This window comes from Anoplolepis gracilipes, chromosome 3 (genome assembly GCF_047496725.1).
Source record: "Anoplolepis gracilipes chromosome 3, ASM4749672v1, whole genome shotgun sequence".
Lineage (NCBI taxonomy): Eukaryota > Metazoa > Arthropoda > Insecta > Hymenoptera > Formicidae > Anoplolepis > Anoplolepis gracilipes.
The window spans coordinates 5,841,527-5,862,968 of record NC_132972.1 but is presented as its reverse complement, the minus strand read 5'-3'; the positions used below and the strand labels follow the sequence as shown (position 1 = coordinate 5,862,968).

Here is a 21,442-nt window from a genome sequence, read left to right as displayed (position 1 = left end):
GAAAAAAAATTAGATTTCTAACAAGCTTGGAAATATTTTGAACATCGCGTATTCGTTGTGGTCTGTTTGATAAACTATTGCAGTCCGATAAAATTTTCGAAAGAATATCTGCAAAATTATATTGTTTTTCATCCTAACGTAGTGATTTTAAAATACAATGTTATATATTTTTTTAATTCGATTGGCACTGATTGACAATTTTGTCTTTTTTAGATTTTAAATGGAGGTATGTTCACCTGAAATTAATCAAGACTACCAGAAACACAAAGAACAAGGCATATGATATGCAGATTCTTCTATCCTCTGTGTCCATCATTTATTTTTTTAACTACTTTTTCGATTTTTTGGACACCTTCCCTCAACAGAGATAATATCGAGATGATGTCGATCATCATTTAGATTCTGTTCTATGCGTTCGAAAATTCTCATAATAAATAATAGGTGTACTTTGACGAGCATTGAGACAAGCATTGTAAAAGTTTTAGAATTGAAAAATAATAATTTTTAACATATTTTTACATTTTTTCTTATTTTTTATAATTGGACAAATATTGATTGTCTTAAATTCCTTAAGTGTAAAAAAAACATTTACGCTGCGAATACAGATGCATAATCTGCCAACTGCATGAACCATCTACCAGCAAAGAGCGTATTAGGCAAACTCTATATCATTTTAGGTCAATCGAATATAACACAAAAACATCAATATTTAAATAATTTATTTTTTAGACTTTACTTTGCAACTGATATAAAACCTTTATGGCGTGTGGATTTTTCACTCTGGAGCATACATTTATTCAAGAGATAAATTATTAAGTTTTATCTAAATTTAATATAAAATATTCGTATATAAGTAGCTTTACTTAAAGATTAATTGTACAATATATATATATATATATATTAGATTCTTATAGTAATCGCGTGAGCTGTCAATATTGATTTCCATCCTAACATTTTTATTTATATGTTGGTTTTAGTTTTTTATCTACTTTATCATTCTATACTTTAGTCTGAATCTTATAATTTCTATATCTGTAATTAAAGTAACTAAGGTAATTAAAATAATTAAGGTAATTAACTATGAAAAATTACAAAAGTCTCGCATGTCCCATAATAACGTTAGAACCGTGTGTGTGTCAAACAGATTAAAATATAATCTAATTCAGAAATCTCTTTCATTTAATATATAATTGGCAAATGTTAAAATTATTACGTAATACTTTTGGCGATATGCAAAATTTAGTTGGCACAAACAATCAGACAATACAGTAATTACATATTATGAAATTACATAAATTACAAGAAAGTGGAGGAATGCATTCAGGAACAAATTAAGAAGTGCTCATGTCAACTATTCTAAACAAAAAATGAAAATACGACTAGCAACCAAATTTTCAAATATATGGCTGATTCACTTCTAATTTATAAAAATTTTTATATTCAATTAAAAAAAGAGTGGCGAATTTTTAATTCTAGTAAAAAAATTGGATTCTTTTCTAATTTTTATTGAAAGTGTATGCGTGTGGTATGCAAAATTATGTAAAAAAAATTTTTTTTAAGTATTTAACATTTTATAAGTTAAGTCAAGATCATGTACAACTAGTAGTAACCTTTCCAAACACTGAATTTTCCGTTCAATTATAATTTGAGAGCCTGTTATGTCTACAATCTTTTATTGCGTTCAATTTTATTGCGAAATTATTTTTACTCATTACATTTTACGCTCGAGTCATGCTTATGTGTCAAGGTTTTTTCCGCGTTTCTAAAAAATTAATTAATTTTTATAAAAATAATTATTTAATTAATTAATTAAAAATAATTAATAATTATTGTACACTAAGCATTCTGTTCTCAACCACATTGTTATTTTATCTAACATATGTTTTATTGTCATTATTTGTATCTATTACGCTCTCTATTTACATTTTTCTTATTTATATATATTTTATGAAATGGTTATATGAAATGGTTATCTTACAAGGAAAGGTATGAAAGTGTCCCCCGATTTTAATACGCTTTGAATATGTTCTAGTCTAGGTCAAAATAGGAGACACGTATTTTTTAATATGTGCTCTTACGGCAGCTAAGATGTTAAAACACCCTCTTGAAAAAAATCGGTTTTTATATTTTTGAGCGAATACCGTCGAAACGAGGTATTAAAAAAGATAAAAAAAAGTTTATGGTTTTTAATGTATTTTAAAACTGCATAATTAGATTTTTCGAAATTCCCCCTTCCCCTTTTAATTTTTGAAAATTTTAAAATTTGTTTTGTACCAAAACTTATAGCATATTTAACGACAAAATCAACCATATATGATATAATTGTATTCCGAGATTACATTTTTCAGAAATACGTTAGCAATATATAAATACTTTTATATTGCTATATGCATGCCTCATTTGCACACTCATGGTGCTCGTTACTCGCTGGCGATAATTCTTTCTTCTTAATATCAGAAAGAACCATAAATTATCAATAAAATTTATATATTTAAATTTTCATACAATATATTAATATATTTTAATAATTATATTATTATATATTATGGCAATAAATACTCATATGACAAAAATAATATATTTTTATGAATTAAAAATAGAACTGATCAAACAAGGAAAATCTCTTTGACGAGAAACTTAATCATATATTAATATTATATATTAATTATATATAATAAAACTTTTACTGGAAATTTTTTTATATTTCTTATCGTTTCGACGGCATTCGTTCAGAAATATAAAAACCGATTTTTTTCAAGAGGGTGGTTTAAAAAATACGTGTCTTCTATTTTTTATTGATCTAGACTACGACATATTCAAACCGCATTAAAATCGGAGGGAGATACTTCCATACCTTTCCTTATTAGATAGAGCACAAAAATAGTCTAGAATATATATATATATATATATATATATATATATATATATATATATATATATATATATAGAGAGAGAGAGAGAGAGAGAGAGAGAACAGAAATCATTTAGGACATATAGATTATCCTTAGGACATTTATTTTAATCTTTGAATTTCCTTTGGACCTTCTAAGAAGAAGTAAATAATAGTAAGAGTAAATAATAATAGCATTTAGAAAATGCAGGGAGATTCTGTGGAACGTCCTATAAGGATTTCTACAATTGTTAAAATATTCTACAACTGTTTACATGTCAGAGATAATATTATTGTAGGTTTCAAGAAATTTTAAAAATAAAATATAAATTAAAACGTTTTGTTATTCCCTACTAGTATTAAAAATTTAATACTGAAAAAAGTTCGTTGTTACATATTTGAGGCTTTCGTGTAGAGTGTAAAGTAGCAAAATGACGTCATAATGACGACAAATTGTTTCACGAAATGACTAATTAGATATCTTAAGTTAGATTTCACGAGACTCCAAAATAATGTAGACATGTCATATGGGATGTATCTTTTTGACTACATACAATTAATATGCAATAACACGTATAAATGTAATATAAATAAAATAAAACTGATATTATAATTAATATTATAGTTAATATTACAGTTAATATTAATTTAACTCTTACTTTATATATTTATTTACTTTATATAAACAAATAAACAGACGACTTTTTTATTCAGAGTCGGAAATATTTATCTGTCTAATTTTTTAAAAATCAATTTAATATATCTAAATTCCCTATATGAGAATGTTACACAACAATGTGTTTAATATTGCAATTTGTATAATTAATATCTATGATTAATTATATGAGTCGCGATGTATATCCCAGTATTTAATACAAAATATATTATAAGGGAAGATATAATTCTCTTCTATATATTTTTTTAATATATCAACTTATCATAATATTGAATCTCTTTGCATATAAAAATGTAAGAAATTTTTTTCGGAAATATAATAAGAATCTTTATTAAAAGAATCATTATCAAGAGAAATCTTTATTAAAAGTTATAGTAGTAGTATATGTTAGTATACTACTACAATGTACTTTGGATCTTTTATATCGTATAATAAATCTATAAATTACAATTAATTAATTAATACGTTTTTATCCTAATACTTTCCATGCAGTACCTGTATATTTAATTAATGACCAATTGTAATCCCTTTTCAGTATTATGTATTACACATGTCGTCATCACGGAATTTTATGCCGTATTAAAGTAATAAAAACGAGTCTCATAGAGATGTCTGTGCTTCAAATTACTCATTGCTTCGCGAGCAGTTAACTTTCTTGCATATAATAGACCGTTTCTGTGACTCGTTTGCTTACATTTATTTGTTTAGAACACTTTTGGTTTTTCGTGATAATTATTTATAAACTTTCACGTGTTTAGTTTTTTGCTTAATAAAGGTAAGTCATTAATTTACAAATTATGAGAAATAAAGAAAAAAGTGCAATAAAAAAGTGATTGCCGCAACTATCTGATCTCACATATTGATTATTTGTGTAGGTTGCTTTTCATTAGTCAAGTAAAAAGCGCTGAATAATGACCACACAATAGATCAATTTTATAAATATCAAGTAAAATGAAAAATATCTACTATATGTACTAAAACGTGAAGAATAAATAAATTATTAGTCAAATATCGTAAAATAACCAGTTTTATCAAGAACAAATTTTTTTTCATCAAAAGTAACATTGCTTCCCGAGCAGTTGCCTTGTATATAATAGATCACTTCAAAGTTCTGACTCGTTTGTTCACAATTGCTCATCTAGCACACCTGCGTCTTTTGCGATAATTATTTACGAACTTTCATAAACCCTTTAGTTTTTTATTTAACAAAGGTAAATCATTAACTTAAAAATTATGGAAAATAGAAGAAGAAAGTGCAGTGAAAAAGTGACTGTCGCATTACTGTTCAATTTGACACATTGATGTAAGTCGATATATCAAGTATAACACGCTGCACTATAAATCACAAATAGATGGATTAATTTATTATAAATATCAATTAAAAGTAAAAAATAAAAATATATGTACAAAACGTGAAAACTAAATAAATTATTAGTTGTAAAATAATTGGTCAAGAACAAAATTTTTTTGTTAAAATCAAATTAATGATTTTCTCTAACAATAAGTTAGCAAAACGATCAGTCTGTAAATTATATATATAATAAATCAATTTGGAAACAAAAGAGAAACCATTTTATTTTAAAATATCAACATGCTATTATTATCGTGCATTTACCTTTATGCATTTTGAATACTTTCAGATGCTCGATCAGCTGAAAATTAAAGCTAAGATCATTTAAACTGAGTGACCAAATATTTAATCGAAGAACGTCGTACAAGGAAGAAACGAATTATGAAGTTATTTGCACGCCCAAAATGTTTGACCGAGGCGATAGCACCAGTGATAACTTTGAATCGTTTAGTGGGACTTCGTGCTTTTGAGTATCCTCCTGGCCAGCCAAGACCTATACTCAGCTTGATCTATCTTTTGCTTCTTTATTTTTTATACTGTATTTATTTGTTGATATTTTTGAAGATAGAATATTCCCTTAAGACGAGGGTGATACTGCAATTACTCTTGTACAGTATATTAGAGTACGTTAATATAACTTTCGTTTCTATTAAATTGTTGCTTGGTTGGTGGCATTCGAAGGTGAGTGTGAAATGAATAAATATCCTGTAAATAAAACACAGACAAAAGATGTGTTAATTCAAGCGATTAATGTGTAATTCAAATTCTGTGTATTTTCAACAAAAAAAGTTTATACATTTGTGTCATACAAATTAACATTTGTACAGAAGTTTGAAGCTTGCTATAAAAAACTTTCCGAGATCGACGAAACATTGCGGCAGCTTGGAGCGGTGGTAAACTATGATAGAATGTACTTTACAATAATCGGAGTAATCATAATCTGGTTTATATTCAACTTCTCTGTCTGCATTATGATGAATCTGATAATACTAAATGGCTTAGATCCTTACCTCTTTGTCACGATAGCGGTGCGTTCGAATTTAATGACTATCGATGCTATTGTTATTTTCGAACTCTACATATTTATAAAGTATGTAAACTTATTTTTTAAACAACTTGAAAGTTTATCTTAATCAATGTATGTTCTCTCTCTTAATTAGTATATGTGAGAAATTAATATCAATTGTTTAGTGTAATTTAAGTTGAAAATAAAATTAAACTATAATACGTACTGATGCATAATTTATATTGCATAATGATTAACAATATATTACATACTAACAATATGCTGTACAACTATGTATGCATATATATATATATATATATATATATATATATATATGCATATATACATGTGCAATATATGCATATTTCATATTGTTAGTTAGTAGGTCTTGTATAAATTATTGTAGTTTTTAAAAAAATTAATCCAATCATATATATATTAATTTTTTTAAAAGAATTAATATTTAATATTGTTACGCAGATGCTTAGAAATGAGGTTTGACTTGATCAACCGACTTTTACGTGAACATTTAGCAATGTCATTTCTTGTAAAAGAAGTAAAATTGGGCTTTTTTGAATTGCAAGATTATGCTAAAATCATGAATGTTGAGCAACGACGTTTGTTTCCTATAAAGATATTATCTCAGTGGTGTCGACAAGTGCAGTCGCATTTTCCATCTTACTTCCAGAAACAGTTTCAAGAGAAACATCGAAATCGATCTCAAAAACACAATTTTGTAAAGACAAAGTGTCAGAAACGTAAATATCTCTTACAAATAATCAAGTGAGTATAAAAATGATAAAGTAAATTGTAAGATAATTTTTATGGAAAAATAGGAGTTAGTCAATTGATCAACTTTGTCAATAAATTCTTAAAATATTTAAAATTAAAATGTGTGAAATGTGTTTTTGTTTATAAAACACTTTGAACATCTAAATCAAATTCTTTGTATAAAAGAAAACTTTAAAAAAAAGAGAAAAACAGACTTATAAAGAAATTTTTTAAATAAAAATAACGTCTTATATAGTTATTTAAAATGCTGTTTTATAGACAGGTACACCTAGAACTGTGTAAAGTATCAAAAACCGTATGCACTATCTTTGGCGTACAAACAGCTTGCGAGATAGGAATGATTATTATATTTCTCACAGAATATTTCTACAGTTTGTACATTCGATATTATAAGAAACAGGAGCTAGCCGATTTAATAGCCATGCTGAGTTTTCTTCAAATTCTTCTCAATTTCTTCAAAATTACGTTTTTAAGTCGCGTTTGCAAACATGCAACTGATAAGGTAATTTATTTTATTATTTCATTAAAAATTTAATTAGTAATTTATATTTATATTTGTGTAGGGAACTAAAACTATGGAGATCATCTACTCCATTCATGGATATGACAAAGAATCAGATGTAAAGGAAGAGGTCGGTTTACGTTATATATGTACAACTTTCATTATTATATAACTATTGTAGTTAATTACTATTAGTTATTGTCCACAATTGATTTAGATTCAGCAATTTGGTATTCAGATATTACAAAGTCGGCTGAAATTCTCCGCGTTTGGTATTCCTTTGGATAATGTTCTAACTATGGTTTGTATCGAATTATTGCATATAAATTCTTAATTCTGTGTCAACAATTTTTATATAATTTTCTAAAAACAAAACATATACATTTAGAAAAACTGGAACGTATCAATCTACGTTCAATCATATAATTTTAATTTATTCTATCACATCGCAGATATATGATAGTTATGCTTTTTTTGTTTTTGTAGATATTGAAAGTTATAACAACCTATTTGATTATCATGATACAAATGAACAACTCATTGGAGAAGATGCTATTTTAATATTTTATTTGTAAAAGAGTCTCTTTCGTAAATATATATATATATATTATATTTAAGGTACATTATAGATAATATATACAAAGTAAATAATAAATATGGAACCATTAAAATATGTAGGACATTTTATAAAAAATGTTTCATATCAAAGTTATAAGACTTAAAAAGAAGTATTCAATAGAAGCGTGAGTTCGACCATAGGTGACGTTGTATTAATAAAAGATTAGGTATAAATTTGGATCTTGATAAAATCAACTGCTTTTCTCACATGCTTATGACCTGCTGAAATTATAAAAAATATAATAAGCTCAAAGCTAGATGCTAAAATGAATAGTTTTTGTGTTTATTATAACTGGCTTCAGTCATCGATCTTAAAGTCTTAATAAATTATAAAACTTAGTAACTTTGAAATTAACCTAAAATAGATAAAATTACAGTATTTTGAAAAAGTCTCAAGAATCTATGCTTTTAAGAAGGACTATAAGAATATGCAATGACAAATAGAGAGTTTAAGAAATTCAAGGTTTGTTTTTGACAACATCATTTCAAGCGCATTTTTGTATTGCTATTGAATGCTTCTTTTAAAGCTTTATAACTTTTGTATAAAACATTTTTTTTTCAAATATCTTGTTTACAAAATATTTTGCCTGTTGCATACTTTTTATTCACCTTGTATATTAATAAAAATAATTACATTTTAGAATTATAATTTAAATTATTAAAGAATTAATGTATATCAAACAAATGTCGTAAATATAAAAGTTATGTAAATATAACTATGTGGAGTTATTTCATTTAAAATTCAACAGATTCTTAATTATCTTTAACAGATTCTGTAAGATATTCTAAGATAGATTTTTTAATCTTCTATCATTAAATTTTGGAATTACATTTTTTGTACTAAACTAAATATATTGTACTTGATTCTACAGACAATGTCGAGCATTTCTTTTTATTCTATTAATATAACAATAATAAAATAGAAAATGTTTTTGTACGCCATATTTTGTTTCTGTTTAAAGTTGGTCTGTGAGAGTTTTTTTAGGAATTTTTTTAAACTTTAATTGCATATTAATGAAAGTACTATCTATACATCTAAAGCCATGCACGTAAAGTTAACAAACATAAAATATAATATTGAATCATATATCAGGTCCAGAACTGCTATAGAACAAAAGTCATTTAGGACATGTAGAATAGCCTCAGGACATTTTATTTTAAACTTCGAATTTTCTTTTATAAGGAGGAGTAAATAATAAAAGTAACTAATAAAAAATAATGAAGAATTCAGGGAAATCCTGCAACATTTTCTGAAACATTTTGTAAGTATTTCTGTAGAACATGTTAGATATAATATTTTTGTATGTTTCGAGAAATTAATACGTAATACACATATAAGTGCAATATAAATAAAATAAAACTGAGAATATTATAGTTAATATTAATTTAACTCTTATTTTATATTTTAAACAGGTAATAAGGAGAAGACTTTTTCATTCAGAATCGAATATATTTATCTGACCAATTTTTCAAAAATCAATTTAATATATTTAAATTCTATATGAGAATGTTACACAATGATGTGTTTAATATTGCAATTTGTATAATTATTATCTATGATCGATTATATGAGTCGCTATGAGTATCGCAGTATTTAATAAACAATATATTATAAAGGAAAATATAATTCTTTTCTATATATCTTTTTAATACATCAGCTTATCACAATCCACAATCTCCTCGCATATAAGAAAGACCTGTTTTTAAACTACTCAACTATTCTTCGAAAATTGCTTACAATACAATGTAAAAAATTTTTTTCGAAAATATAATAAGAATCTTTATTAAAAGAATCATTATCAAGAGAAATCTTTATTAAAAGTTATAGTAGTATATATTAATATACTACCACAATGTATTTTTGGATTTTTACATCGTATAATAATGTAATCTGTACAGATTACGATTAATTAATTAATACATTTTTATTCTAATACTTGCTGTACAGTAGCTATATATTTAATTAATGACCACGTGCAACTTTTTCCAATATTATGTAATACACATGTCGTCAAAATCGACAGAATTTTATGACGCATTAAAGTAATAAAAATGAGCCTTGTAGGGGTATTTGTGCATCAAATTACTCATTACTTTGCGAACAATTAACTTTCTTGTATATAATAGATCGCTTTCGTGACGCTTGCTTACATTTGTTTGTTTAGAACACCTTTGTTTGTTTGTGGTAATTATTTAATAGCTTTCACGTGCTTAATTTTTCTTTTGCTTAACAAAGGTAAGTCATTAATTTACAAATTATGAGAATAGAGGAAAAAAGTGATTGTCGCAACTATCTGATCTGACATATTGATTATTTGTGTAGGTCGATTCTCATTAGTTAAGTATAAGACATTGCATAATGATCACAAGTGAATAGATCAATTTTATAAATATTAAGTAAAAAGAAAAATATCTACTATATGTACTAAAACGTGAAGAATAAATAAATTATTAGTCAAACATCGTAAAATAATCAGTTTTATCAAGAGCACAATCTTTTTTGTCAAAATTAGATTAATGATTTTGTCTAAGTTTGCAAAACGATCAGTAATAGTGAGATATTGATAGTAGTTAGAACTAACATCAATTTTAACGACATCAGGCTTCACAATTTTTTATATTTGTACTTGATTTTGTTATTCGTGTCATATTTTATTATTAATTTATCACTTATAATTTAGCACTTAACGAGAATCAAGAACTGAAATGTTTGCGTTTTAATTTTAATTTTTTATTATAAGCGGTTCTTTTTTATTTTTTTTGTTTGTGTTTATTTTTTAATCTGTGTTTCTTGTCCCCCTCTTTTTGTATTTGTAATTATTTTATTTATTTCTATTTATGACTATAAATTTTCTTGGATATTTATAACTTAGTGTTACGTATTTTTAATATTTTCACAAATTTATAATATTTCAACACATTAAATTTCTCAATCGTATTAGTTTTTAAATTTTGACTATATTTATTTATCTATCTTTATTTGTTTCTTAAAATCTTTGTATACATTGCATAATTAATTAATCAATACATTTTTATCCTGTTACTTTCCGTGCAGTATATTTATAACGACCAAATGCAATCTTTTTATAGTAATTATTACACATACCGTCATCAAGGCTGATGGTATTTTATTACGCATTAAAGTAATAAAAACAAGTCCTATGGGGACGTTTGTGTAACAAATTACATTGCTGCGCGAGCCTCTCTTGTATATATAATAGATCGCTCCAAAGTCTTAACTCGTTTGCTCACAATTGCTTATCTAGCACACCTGCGTCTTTCGCGATAATTATTTACAAACTTTCATTTACCCTTTAGTTTTTTTTTTGTTTAACAAAGGTAAATCATTAATTTAGAAATTATGGAAAATACAAGGAAGTGTAGTGAAAAAGTGACTGTCGCAATACTGTCCAATTTGACACCTTGATGTAAGTCGATATATCAAGTATAACACGCTGCACTATAAATCACAAATAGATGGATTAATTTATTATAAATATCAATTAAAAGTAAAAAATAAAAATTTATGTACAAAACGTGAAAACTAAATAAATTATTAGTTGTAAAATAATCGGTCAAGAACAAAATTTTTTTGTTAAAATCAAATTAATGATTTTCTCTAACAATAAGTTAGCAAAACGATCAGTCTGTAAATTATATATATAATAAATCAATTTGGAAACAAAAGAGAAACCATTTTATTTTAAAATATCAACATGCTATTATTATCGTGCATTTACCTTTATGCATTTTGAATACTTTCAGATGCCCGATCAGCTGAAAATTAAAGATAAGATCATTTAAACTGAGTGACCAAATATTTAACCGAAGAACGTCGTACAAGGAAGAAACGAATTATGAAATTATTTGCATGCCCAAAATGTTTGACCGAGGCGGTAGCACCAGTGATAACTTTGAATCGTTTAGTGGGACTTCGTGTTTTTGAGTATCCTCCTGGTCAGTCAAGACCTATACTCAGTTTAATCTATCTTTTGCTTCTTTATTGTTTATACTGTAGTTATTCGTTGTATGTTTTGGAGGAAGAATATTTCCATATGGTAATGGTGAGACTGCAATTTCTCTTGTACAAAATATTAAACTACGTTAATACATTTTTCGTCTTTATTGAATTGTTGCTCGGCTGGTGGCATTCGAAGGTAAGTAAATGTGAAATGAGTAAATATCTTGTAAATGAAATAAAAGTAAAACAAGTGTTAATTTAAATGAATAATCATTCAACAAATTCTGTGTATTTTAAACGAAAAATTTTGCACATTTATGTCATATAAATTAACGTTTGTACAGAAGTTTGAAGCTTGCTATAAAAAACTTTCCGAGATCGACGAAACATTGCGACAGCTTGGAGCGACGGTAAACTATGATAGAATGTATTTTACAATAGTCGGAGTAATGATAATCTGGGTTATATTCAACTTCTCTGTTTGCGTTATGATGTATCTGGCGATACGAGAGCACTCAGATGTTTATCACTTAATTGGCACGTTAGCGGTGTGTTCGTATTTAATGACTGTCGGTTCTATTGTCATTTTCGAATTCTACATATTGGTAAAGTATGTAAACTTATTTTATAAACAACTTGAAAGTTTATTTTATTTTGTATGTGTTTCTTTTCTTATTTAATATATGTGAGAAATTAATACTAATTGTTTAGTGTAAATTAAGTTGAAAATAAAATTATTTTATAATACGTACTAGTAATTATATTGTATATTGATTAACAATATATTACATACTAGCAATATGTTGTACAAATATGTATATATATGTATATATATATATATATATATATATATGTGTGTGTGTGTTTGTGTGTTTCATATTATTAACTAAAATGTCTTTTATGAATTATTGTTGATTTTTATAAAAATAAATCAAATCATACATATTAAAATTTTTTAAAAGAATTTTTAATATTTAATACACATACTGTTACGCAGATGCTTAGAAATGAGGTTTGACTTGATCAACCGACTTTTACGTGAACATTTAGCAATGTCATTTCTTGTAAAAGAAGTAAAGTTGGGCTTATTTGAAATGCAAGATTATGCTAAAATCATGAATGTTGAGCAACAATGTTTGTTTTCTATAAAAATATTATCTCAGTGGTGTCGACAAGTGCAGTCGCATTTTCCATCTCACTTCCGGAAACAGTTTCAAGAGAAACTTCGAAATCGATCTCAAAAACACAATTTTGTAAAGACAAAGTGTCAGAAACGTAAATACTTCTTACAAATAATCAAGTGAGTATAAAAATGATAAAGTAAATTGTAAGATAATTTCTTTGAAAAATAGAAGTTAGTCAATTGATCAACTTTGTCAATAAATTCTTAAAATATTTGAGATTAAAATGTGTGATTTTTGTTTATAAAACACTTTGAATATCTAAATTAAATTCTTTGTATAAAAGAAAATTTTGAAAAAAAGAGAGAAACAGACTTATAAAGAAATTTTTTAAATAAACATATGTCTTGCATAGCTATTTAAAATGCTGTTTTTTAGACAGGTACACCTAAAACTGTGTAAAGTATCAAAAACCGTAAGTACTATCTTTGGCGTACAGAGTGCTTGCGAGATAGGAATGATTATTATATTTCTCACGGAATATTTCTACGTTTTGTACATTCGATATTGTAAGAAACAGCGTATCACAATGATCCACAACAGTATGCAGATAGCTGCAATGACTATGCTGAGTTTTCTTCAAATTATGAAAATTATGTTTTTAAGTCGCGTTTGCAAACATGCGGCCGATAAGGTAATTTATTTTATTATTTTATTAAAAATTTCATTAGTAATTAATATTTATATTTATGTAGGGAACTAAAACTATCGAGACCATCTACTCTATTTATGGATATGACGAAGAATCAGATATACAAGAAGAGGTCTGTTTACGCTATATATGTACAACCTTCATTATTATATAATTATTATAGTTAATTATTATATTAATTATTGTCCACAATTGGTTTAGATTCAGCAATTTGGTATTCAGATGTTACAAAGTCCGTTGAAATTTTCCGCGTATGGTATTTCTTTGGATAATTCTGTTCTGACTATGGTTTGTATCGAATTATTGCATACAAAGTGTTAATTCTGTGTCAATAATAATATTAGATAATTTTCTAAAAACAAAATATATACATTTAGAAAAACTTGGTAAGGTTTTTTATGTTTCTGAAAATAAAAGGCAGTTTTCATAATTCTATTTTGATTAAAAATAAGAAATTTATAGATGGAAAATGTATCAATTTACATTTAATCCTATAATTTTTATTTATTACATAACATCACACAGATATATATAAGTTATGCTTTTCTTGTTTTTGTAGATGTTGAAAGTTATAACAACCTATTTGATTATTATGATACAATTAAACAACTCATTGGAGAAGGTATCTTAATATTTTATTTGTATAAGAGTCTCTTTCTTAAATGTAAAATATGCATACTTAATATATATTATATTTAAGAGACATTATAGATCATATATACAAAGTGAATAAAAAATATGGAAACATCTTAAAATATTTGGAAAAGAAGACATTTGAGAAAAGAAACGTCTCATACAAAACTTATAAGGCTTAAAAAGAATTTAAATCAGTATGATCAGTTTGATCGTAGGTGGTGTACTGATAAAATGTTAGATATAAAATTATATCTCGGTAAAATCAATTGTTTTTCTTATATGTTGTAGCTTATTACCTGTTGAAATTATCAAAAATGTAGAAGACAAAGAATATGAACAGTTTTTGTGTTTGTTTGGCTTACCCAAATATCTTATTATAAAAAATTCGATAACTTGAATCGGTTTAACCCAAAGTAGATAAAATAATGATGTTTTGAAAAGATATTAAGAAGGCTTATGAAAATATGTAATGAAAAATAGAGTTTTATTTAAGAAATTAAAGGCTTGCCTCGACCTTGACGCCTATAGTCAAACGTATGGTCTCGTATTGTCATTGAAACAACTTTTTTTTAAGTCTTAAAACTTTTGTATGAAACATTTTTCTTCCAAATACCTCGTTTACGAGATATTTTGTCGGTTCCATATTTTTTATTTACTTTGGATATATTAATATAGATAATTATACTTGTAAATTATAATTTAAATGAAAGAATTTATGTATCAAATAAATGTCGTAAATATAAAAGCTATGCAAAATAAAACAATATGGAATTATTTCATTTAAGATATTCAACAGATTTTCAATTATCTTTAATAGACTCTGTAAGATATTCAATAACCTCTATTATTTTCTATAAAAATAAAAAAAAATGTTCGCGTTTGATACATAAGAATATGTCTAAATATTTTTGTCTTTATGTTCATAAGTATTAGGTTAATTAGTACGCAGTTTTGTTAAGACGTAATAAAGAGCTTTCATATGCGTTAACATCTTTATTTTTAGAAAATTGCGGATACGCTCTATGTTATATAGAATCAATATATTTTTCATTTTATCTTTATTTTTGCTATTTATATCAAACTTTTTGAAATTGAAGTTTTTTGCAAAATATGCATGATAATTAAATATGTAATTATTCAATTAAATAAATATTTCAAATATTTATTTCAAATAAGATAGTTATAATGTCAGATTTTGATAGTTGTTAAATTGTGATAATATTAGATATAAAATATTAATTTTTTGTAAATTACTAAAATAATAATTTGATTATTTTTCACAGAAATTAACATCTACGCATTTTAGAAGAATGGAAAAATTTTGGAAAAGCATTTTTATTTATTTATAGAAATAAACAAGGCTTTACGCAATATGTTCCTATGCCAATATCGATCATGAGACGAATCCTTTGGGACGTAAACGCATCATGAGACATCACGAACATCCTTTACTTGTCACCATCTTTGTTCAACCACCGACTACTCTCGGCTGTATTATCATCGACCACTTCTCTAGGTGGCATTTAGCATTACGCTGTCCGTACTAAAGCACGCAAAACTACCCTCGATATTCACCGTTCATTTCTCATCAGCGAGAGAGCTGCGTGCGAGTTTACACACGTGTGTATATATATATATATATGTGTGTGTGTGTGTGTGTATGTGTGTGTGTGTACGCTTACAGTCGACAAAAAGTGCTATTTGCTCGAGTTTATTCGACAAATATTACCATCATTGAAGATGTTCCAGCCGAAAACTATGCACGAGACGATCATGCCGTTGCTCGTGGTGAACTTTATCCTTGGAATAGGAAATTGGACTTCTAGCAAGCTTGGAAAGATTTTGAACATGGCATACTCGTTGGTCTGTTTAGTGATGTATTGCGTTCTAATAAAGTTTACAAAGGAATATCTGTGTACGTATTACTCGACGATAGCGAATGAGTTCGGCCTTTGGACATTCAAAGCGATGTTCTACTCTAACATCTGTTCCGCGTTATTTCTTGTTATTAACAGTTGGTTGAATAGAAAGGTAATTTTAAAAGATGATCATGAAACAAAAGTAAAATTTTGAAAAAGAAAAACAGAATTTTAAAAATCTAACAAAATTAATTTTAATATATATTATAAACATTTAAATCCAAAACACTTCTTTTCATTTAATCCTAAAAATTAGAAATAAACTCTTAAATCTAATAGACTGTCTCGTGTTTATAATTTTTCTATTTTCGAAGAAATACGCTATCATTATTATCAACATCGATTAGTACCTTGCTTTTTTTATTTTTATAGCACATGGAAGTGGCAATGATGCGTATCATGATGTGCGAGAAGACAATGGAGCAAATGGGATTAGAGAAGAAATATCGGAAGTTATATTTGAATCAACTTTACGAGCTTGGATTTGTTATGCTGATGTTTATTGTATTCATTATAATCAATCACAATGGACAATTCGAAACAGATACACCTCTGTATATTAAAATAATTTTTGTATTTACCATAAACTATCCTATGATCTTACTCTACGTGAGCGATATATCGTTTTTACACTGGGTTAGGTACGATAATCTTCTTATATACATAAATAAGATAATGAAAAGCTTTATTAATTACAACCATATAAAAAGTAATCTAATAGTGTATCATACTAATCTTATAAATAAAGATTAATTATCTCCTAATCTCTCTTACATTTAAATATGCAGGATGTTGTATTTTAATTAATATAGTCGAATATATGGAAATTAAGGAATTTTAGAAAATAATGTTTCAAACAAAATTTAAACAGATAGAGATATAAATATGATTTTGAGTATACATGTCAAGGTAGAGGTCAGCTTTGTTTTTTTAAATAGATTAATAAAAAAAATAATTTGAATGAAATATCTCGTGTTCATTTTTCGATTATACTTTGATAGTGCTCGTAACTGCTTGGTGCAAACTCATATTTTTTTCTTGAAGACAAGGTGTTTTATTTATATCAATTAATTCTTTTTATTATTTTATGCATAAAATGTATTGAATTAAAGTAAAAATATCTCTTAAAATATTCAATTTTTGGTCATCATACTCTTATAACTTTTCGCGTAGAATATTAGGAGTCGATTTATATGAAAATATCAAGTTTCGCTTAAAAAAACAAGATTAATCTTCATATGACTTTGGTATATACATCCAAAATCAAATTAATGTATCTATCTTTTTCTCTCCTTCGAGCAATTTTTGTTTGAACATTTTTTTATATTTTCCAAGATATTACAGAGTGTCTAAATTAAAATTGGTCACCTTATATATTTGAAGGACTTTTTATGGATATCCTCAATATTTTTGAAAGATATTTTTTTCAGAAAATTTCTATACTCTCTGAAAATATAAATATTTAAATATAAAAATTTTTCTAATAATTTTAGATTATTTATAGTGCAAATATGTATATTATAATTGAATAGCTCTAAATCGTAAACTTACTAAAATTTATGACATTTTTTAATGAAATAAATAAACAAATTAACTATTGAAAAATATGTATTCAGTAACTGATACTTTGTCTCTTATATTTTACTTTACTATAATTATGTCATAATTAATAAAAATTAATTAAAGGTACGCAAAGCTCCGATTCGAGCAGCTAAACAGTTTGTTGCAACGCATGTTAACCACTACCCTCGATTGGCCACAACACAAAAGACTACTGAAAATGTTGGACGAGTGGAATGAAACCTTCACATCCGGAACGCAACAGGATCATAGGTTCGAGGACAACATCAACACAATAAAGGCTGTCAAGTAAGATCTTTACTCCAATGCAATGTACGTTTGAGTAAAAGCTTTACGCGGTTTTACACACTGAAAAATACACGTGGCATTTGTGTGTACAAAATTATTATTCTAATAAATTCCCTCTGCTTTTCAGTTTATGATCACATAGCACCTTTGTTTTTCCAGCGTAGTGATTTTAAAATACCGTGATGTATTTTTTTTTTATTTGATTGGCGCTAATTGACAATTTTATCTTTTTTATATTTTGAATGAAGACAAGTTCATTTGGAATTAATCAAGGCTACTAGAAATATGAACGAAGCATACGGCATGCAGATTCTCTCCTCTATGACGATGTCGTTTGTGTTCATCACTTGTCTTTTGAACTACGCTTATAAGATTTTTTGGACTTCTGACGATCTGACGAATAGAGATAACACAGAGATGATGTCGACCATTGGCTGGATTCTGTTCTACGTGTCGAAGGTTTTCATAATAAATCATATGTGCACTTTGACGAGTATTGAGGTAAGCATTGAGAAAAAGCTTTTCAGAATTTAAAACTAATCTTCATATATTTTCATTTTTTTTTATAATTGGAGAATATTATCTTAAATTCTTTGAGTCTAAAAAAAATTCCACAGGCCGCGAATACAGGTGACATAATCTGCGAACTGCACGAGCCATCTATCAGCAAAGAGTTTCGCGCGGAGGCAAGTTCCTTATTACCTTATGTTAATGAAATATAACAAAAAATAAAACAGAAATCAATATTTAAATGATTTTTTTCTTAGATACGAGACTTCACGTTGCAACTGATACAAAATCCATTGATCTTTACGGCGTGTGGATTTTTCACTCTGGAGGATTCATTTATTCATGGAGTAAGTTATTAATTTATATCTAAATATAAAATATTCAAAAAAATGATAGTTAAAGATTTATTGTAGAATATATGTATATTAGATCCTTATATGTAATCGTGTAAGCTGTCGGCATATTTGCATTCTAATATCTTTTTTCATAGGTTTTAGTTTTTATCTACTTTATTATTCTGTACTTTAATCTGAATCTTATAATTTATGTATCTGTAATTAAGGTAATTAAAGTAATTAAGGTAATTAAAATAATTAATTATGAAGAATTACAAAAGTTTTGCATGTAACGTGATAACGTGTGTCAAACGGATTAAAATATAATCTAATTCAGAAACTTCTCTATTATCTGAGAGAGAGAGAGAGAGAGAGAGAGAGAGAGAGAGAGAGAGAGAGAGAGAGAGAAATATAAAAGTCTTCAAAAATAAAATAAAAATTATCATATATCTTTTATTTTTTTTTCAGGTTATTGGTACAGTTGCCACGTATCTCGTAATTCTCATTCAAGTTGGAGATCTACAGGATAAGGTTGCAGAGCCAAAAATGAAAGAAACATATAACACAAGTGAAGCATAAAGTAACGATCAATACAATTGTACTCTACAATTTATCGTTTATATGTATGTTTTATATATTTCTTTCTTTGAATTATTTTTTATTGTACAACATATTTTTTGTATTTTTTTTTCTATTAGAATTATAGAAAAATAAGAAAAATATTACATATGTAATTACATATATAAAATAAACAAAGTAATTAAAATAAAGTAAAATAATTTTATATAGATATATATAGATTTATACAGATATATAGATAAAATATATAGATTTTTCTTTCTTTATTTATTTAATAAATTGAAAAAATTAAACCTATATAAAAAACACGCGCTGTTTGCTAGTGTTTATAAGAAATTGTTTTCTTTTTTAAAAAATTTTGGGCAATTATACGTTTGCATAATTACTATATTGAATTACGATTATATAAAAAACAAACAAGACAAAAGCCAACATTTTTTTCAAACAAATTCAGTTTCTGTGATACATAAAATATGTACATTTAAAAAAATTTTCAAAAAATCCATAAATGGTTATAGAATATTTATTAATAAAAATAAAGATTTGAACAAACTTTATTTGAGTATTTAAATCAAATACTCAAATAAATACTTTTGATGAATGCAAAATAAAATTCTTTAACAAATATATTTTCATAAAACGCATAAAAAGAGCAATAATAAATTTTTAAACGCTTAAAAATAAACGGAAATTTTTGATTAAATGGAATGTCCAATGGATCAAATGCAAGCAATTCGACATTGCAGTTTAATAATATATCTCTTAATATTTCAATTTCAATATTTATTCTTTAATTAACATTTTAATAAGTCCTCGCGTTGATAAGAAATTTTGCTGGTTAATTTCCCTGCATGAAATAACGCTTTTCGTATATGTTACATCGCATCATGAGACGTGATCGCACGTTACATAAGAGAAGAGAAGAAGAATTATTTTTAATGTTTATTAAGAAAAAGATTTAAAAGGGGTAATTAAAGAAAATTTAAAAAAAATTTAAATTAATATTAATGTTTATTGTAAAATTAAGCTAAGATCTTAGTTAATAATTAATAAATCTTTTAAACTGTAAAATTTGCGGAATATTAAAGAGAAAAAGAATCCATGAATGACAGGTTAAATTAGTGCACTTTTATTTCATTTAATTCTATTTATTAATTTTATTTATTTTGTTTTTAATAAAAGATTTTACGATTTCTGTCATTGTTAGACTTCACTTTTCTCGGAAGATACACACTGCTTTCGTAAGATCTTCATTTGAAATGGTATTCGATAATTTTGATTTATTCTGATATATTGTAATTTAAATCTAAACTTTCTGAATCTTACTCTGATGAAATGCATAAATAAGTTAATTAAATGCGTCATCTTCAGTAAAATCATATATTTCAGAAAGGCTTCCAAAAGTCACTATAATTATTTAGAGTAATATTATAATTCAAGATATAAAATATTTTACAACTTTTTAATTAAAATTTTCGAAAATATGTAAAAGATATGTATAAAGAAAGAAATATAAAATAAATTATACAAGTATATAATATGAGAAAACTATATAGGTAGTCTCGACATTTTTATATTAAACTTTTTATTTTGAAATATTCGATAGAATCTGCCATTAAGAGAACATTTGGTACTTTTTAGAACACCCTCTATATTATTTACCATACACAACGATCGAAATTGATTTTATAAATTATATAACATAAATTATGAAATATCTCATGAACTATCGAATTTTTGGCTAACTTTTATAATTAAATTTATATTTTAATATATTACACAGAATATTATATGAAGGATTGATTTATATATATAAAAACATTAAAGTATAATTATATTAAAGAAAAACAAAGATTGATCTCAAAGGTTGAGTTTGACACGTACAAATTTAAATCAATGACACCATCTTATGTTCCCTTTTTAACTAACCAATTTTTTTGTAAAGCATTCTTTCCTACAATCAAA

The 21,442-nt window shown here is 25.9% G+C and overlaps 3 protein-coding genes across 4 annotated transcripts; all 3 read left to right on the top strand.

Moving 5' to 3' along the window:
* Positions 1–4,212: 4,212 nt before the first annotated feature.
* Positions 4,213–8,421, top strand: LOC140664041 (uncharacterized). 2 transcript variants are annotated; one of them, XM_072888740.1, is made up of 8 exons: positions 4,213–4,341; positions 5,207–5,598; positions 5,745–6,007; positions 6,404–6,706; positions 6,974–7,217; positions 7,279–7,347; positions 7,435–7,518; positions 7,704–8,421. In XM_072888740.1, the coding sequence occupies exons 2-8, from the start codon at positions 5,299–5,301 to the stop codon at positions 7,776–7,778; spliced, it is 1,338 nt and encodes a 445-aa protein (XP_072744841.1). In that variant the 5' UTR covers positions 4,213–4,341; positions 5,207–5,298; the 3' UTR covers positions 7,779–8,421. The 2 variants fall into 2 exon arrangements, with proteins under 2 accessions (XP_072744841.1, XP_072744842.1); XM_072888741.1 differs by lacking the exon at positions 4,213–4,341 and adding an exon at positions 4,598–4,869.
* A 2,743-nt stretch (positions 8,422–11,164) lies between these two features.
* LOC140663560 (uncharacterized) lies at positions 11,165–13,783 on the top strand. Its single transcript, XM_072887799.1, has 6 exons — positions 11,165–11,263; positions 11,601–11,992; positions 12,141–12,406; positions 12,794–13,096; positions 13,356–13,611; positions 13,673–13,783. Exons 2-6 carry the CDS (start codon positions 11,693–11,695, stop codon positions 13,781–13,783), a joined length of 1,236 nt encoding a protein of 411 aa, XP_072743900.1. The 5' UTR covers positions 11,165–11,263; positions 11,601–11,692.
* Positions 13,784–15,822: 2,039 nt separating this feature from the next.
* On the top strand, positions 15,823–19,542 carry LOC140663986 (putative gustatory receptor 28a). The gene is made up of 7 exons (XM_072888620.1): positions 15,823–16,296; positions 16,557–16,825; positions 17,871–18,053; positions 18,302–18,554; positions 18,671–18,739; positions 18,821–18,910; positions 19,367–19,542. Exons 1-7 carry the CDS (start codon positions 16,006–16,008, stop codon positions 19,475–19,477), a joined length of 1,266 nt encoding a protein of 421 aa, XP_072744721.1. The 5' UTR covers positions 15,823–16,005; the 3' UTR covers positions 19,478–19,542.
* The last annotated feature ends 1,900 nt before the right edge of the window (positions 19,543–21,442 follow it).

Excerpts from the sequence above, each read along its gene's own strand:
- LOC140663560 (XM_072887799.1), top strand. The coding sequence starts at position 11,693 with ATGAAATTATTTGCATGCCCAAAATGTTTGACCGAGGCGGTAGCACCA. Across the intron at positions 12,407-12,793 it reads GAATTCTACATATTGGTAAA|ATGCTTAGAAATGAGGTTTG; the intron begins GTATGTAAACTT and ends ACTGTTACGCAG. Across the intron at positions 13,612-13,672 it reads GCAAACATGCGGCCGATAAG|GGAACTAAAACTATCGAGAC; the intron begins GTAATTTATTTT and ends ATATTTATGTAG.
- LOC140664041 (XM_072888740.1), top strand. The coding sequence starts at position 5,299 with ATGAAGTTATTTGCACGCCCAAAATGTTTGACCGAGGCGATAGCACCA. Across the intron at positions 7,218-7,278 it reads GCAAACATGCAACTGATAAG|GGAACTAAAACTATGGAGAT; the intron begins GTAATTTATTTT and ends ATATTTGTGTAG. Across the intron at positions 7,348-7,434 it reads AATCAGATGTAAAGGAAGAG|ATTCAGCAATTTGGTATTCA; the intron begins GTCGGTTTACGT and ends CAATTGATTTAG.
- LOC140663986 (XM_072888620.1), top strand. The coding sequence starts at position 16,006 with ATGTTCCAGCCGAAAACTATGCACGAGACGATCATGCCGTTGCTCGTG. Across the intron at positions 16,297-16,556 it reads ACAGTTGGTTGAATAGAAAG|CACATGGAAGTGGCAATGAT; the intron begins GTAATTTTAAAA and ends TTATTTTTATAG. Across the intron at positions 18,555-18,670 it reads GCACTTTGACGAGTATTGAG|GCCGCGAATACAGGTGACAT; the intron begins GTAAGCATTGAG and ends AAAATTCCACAG.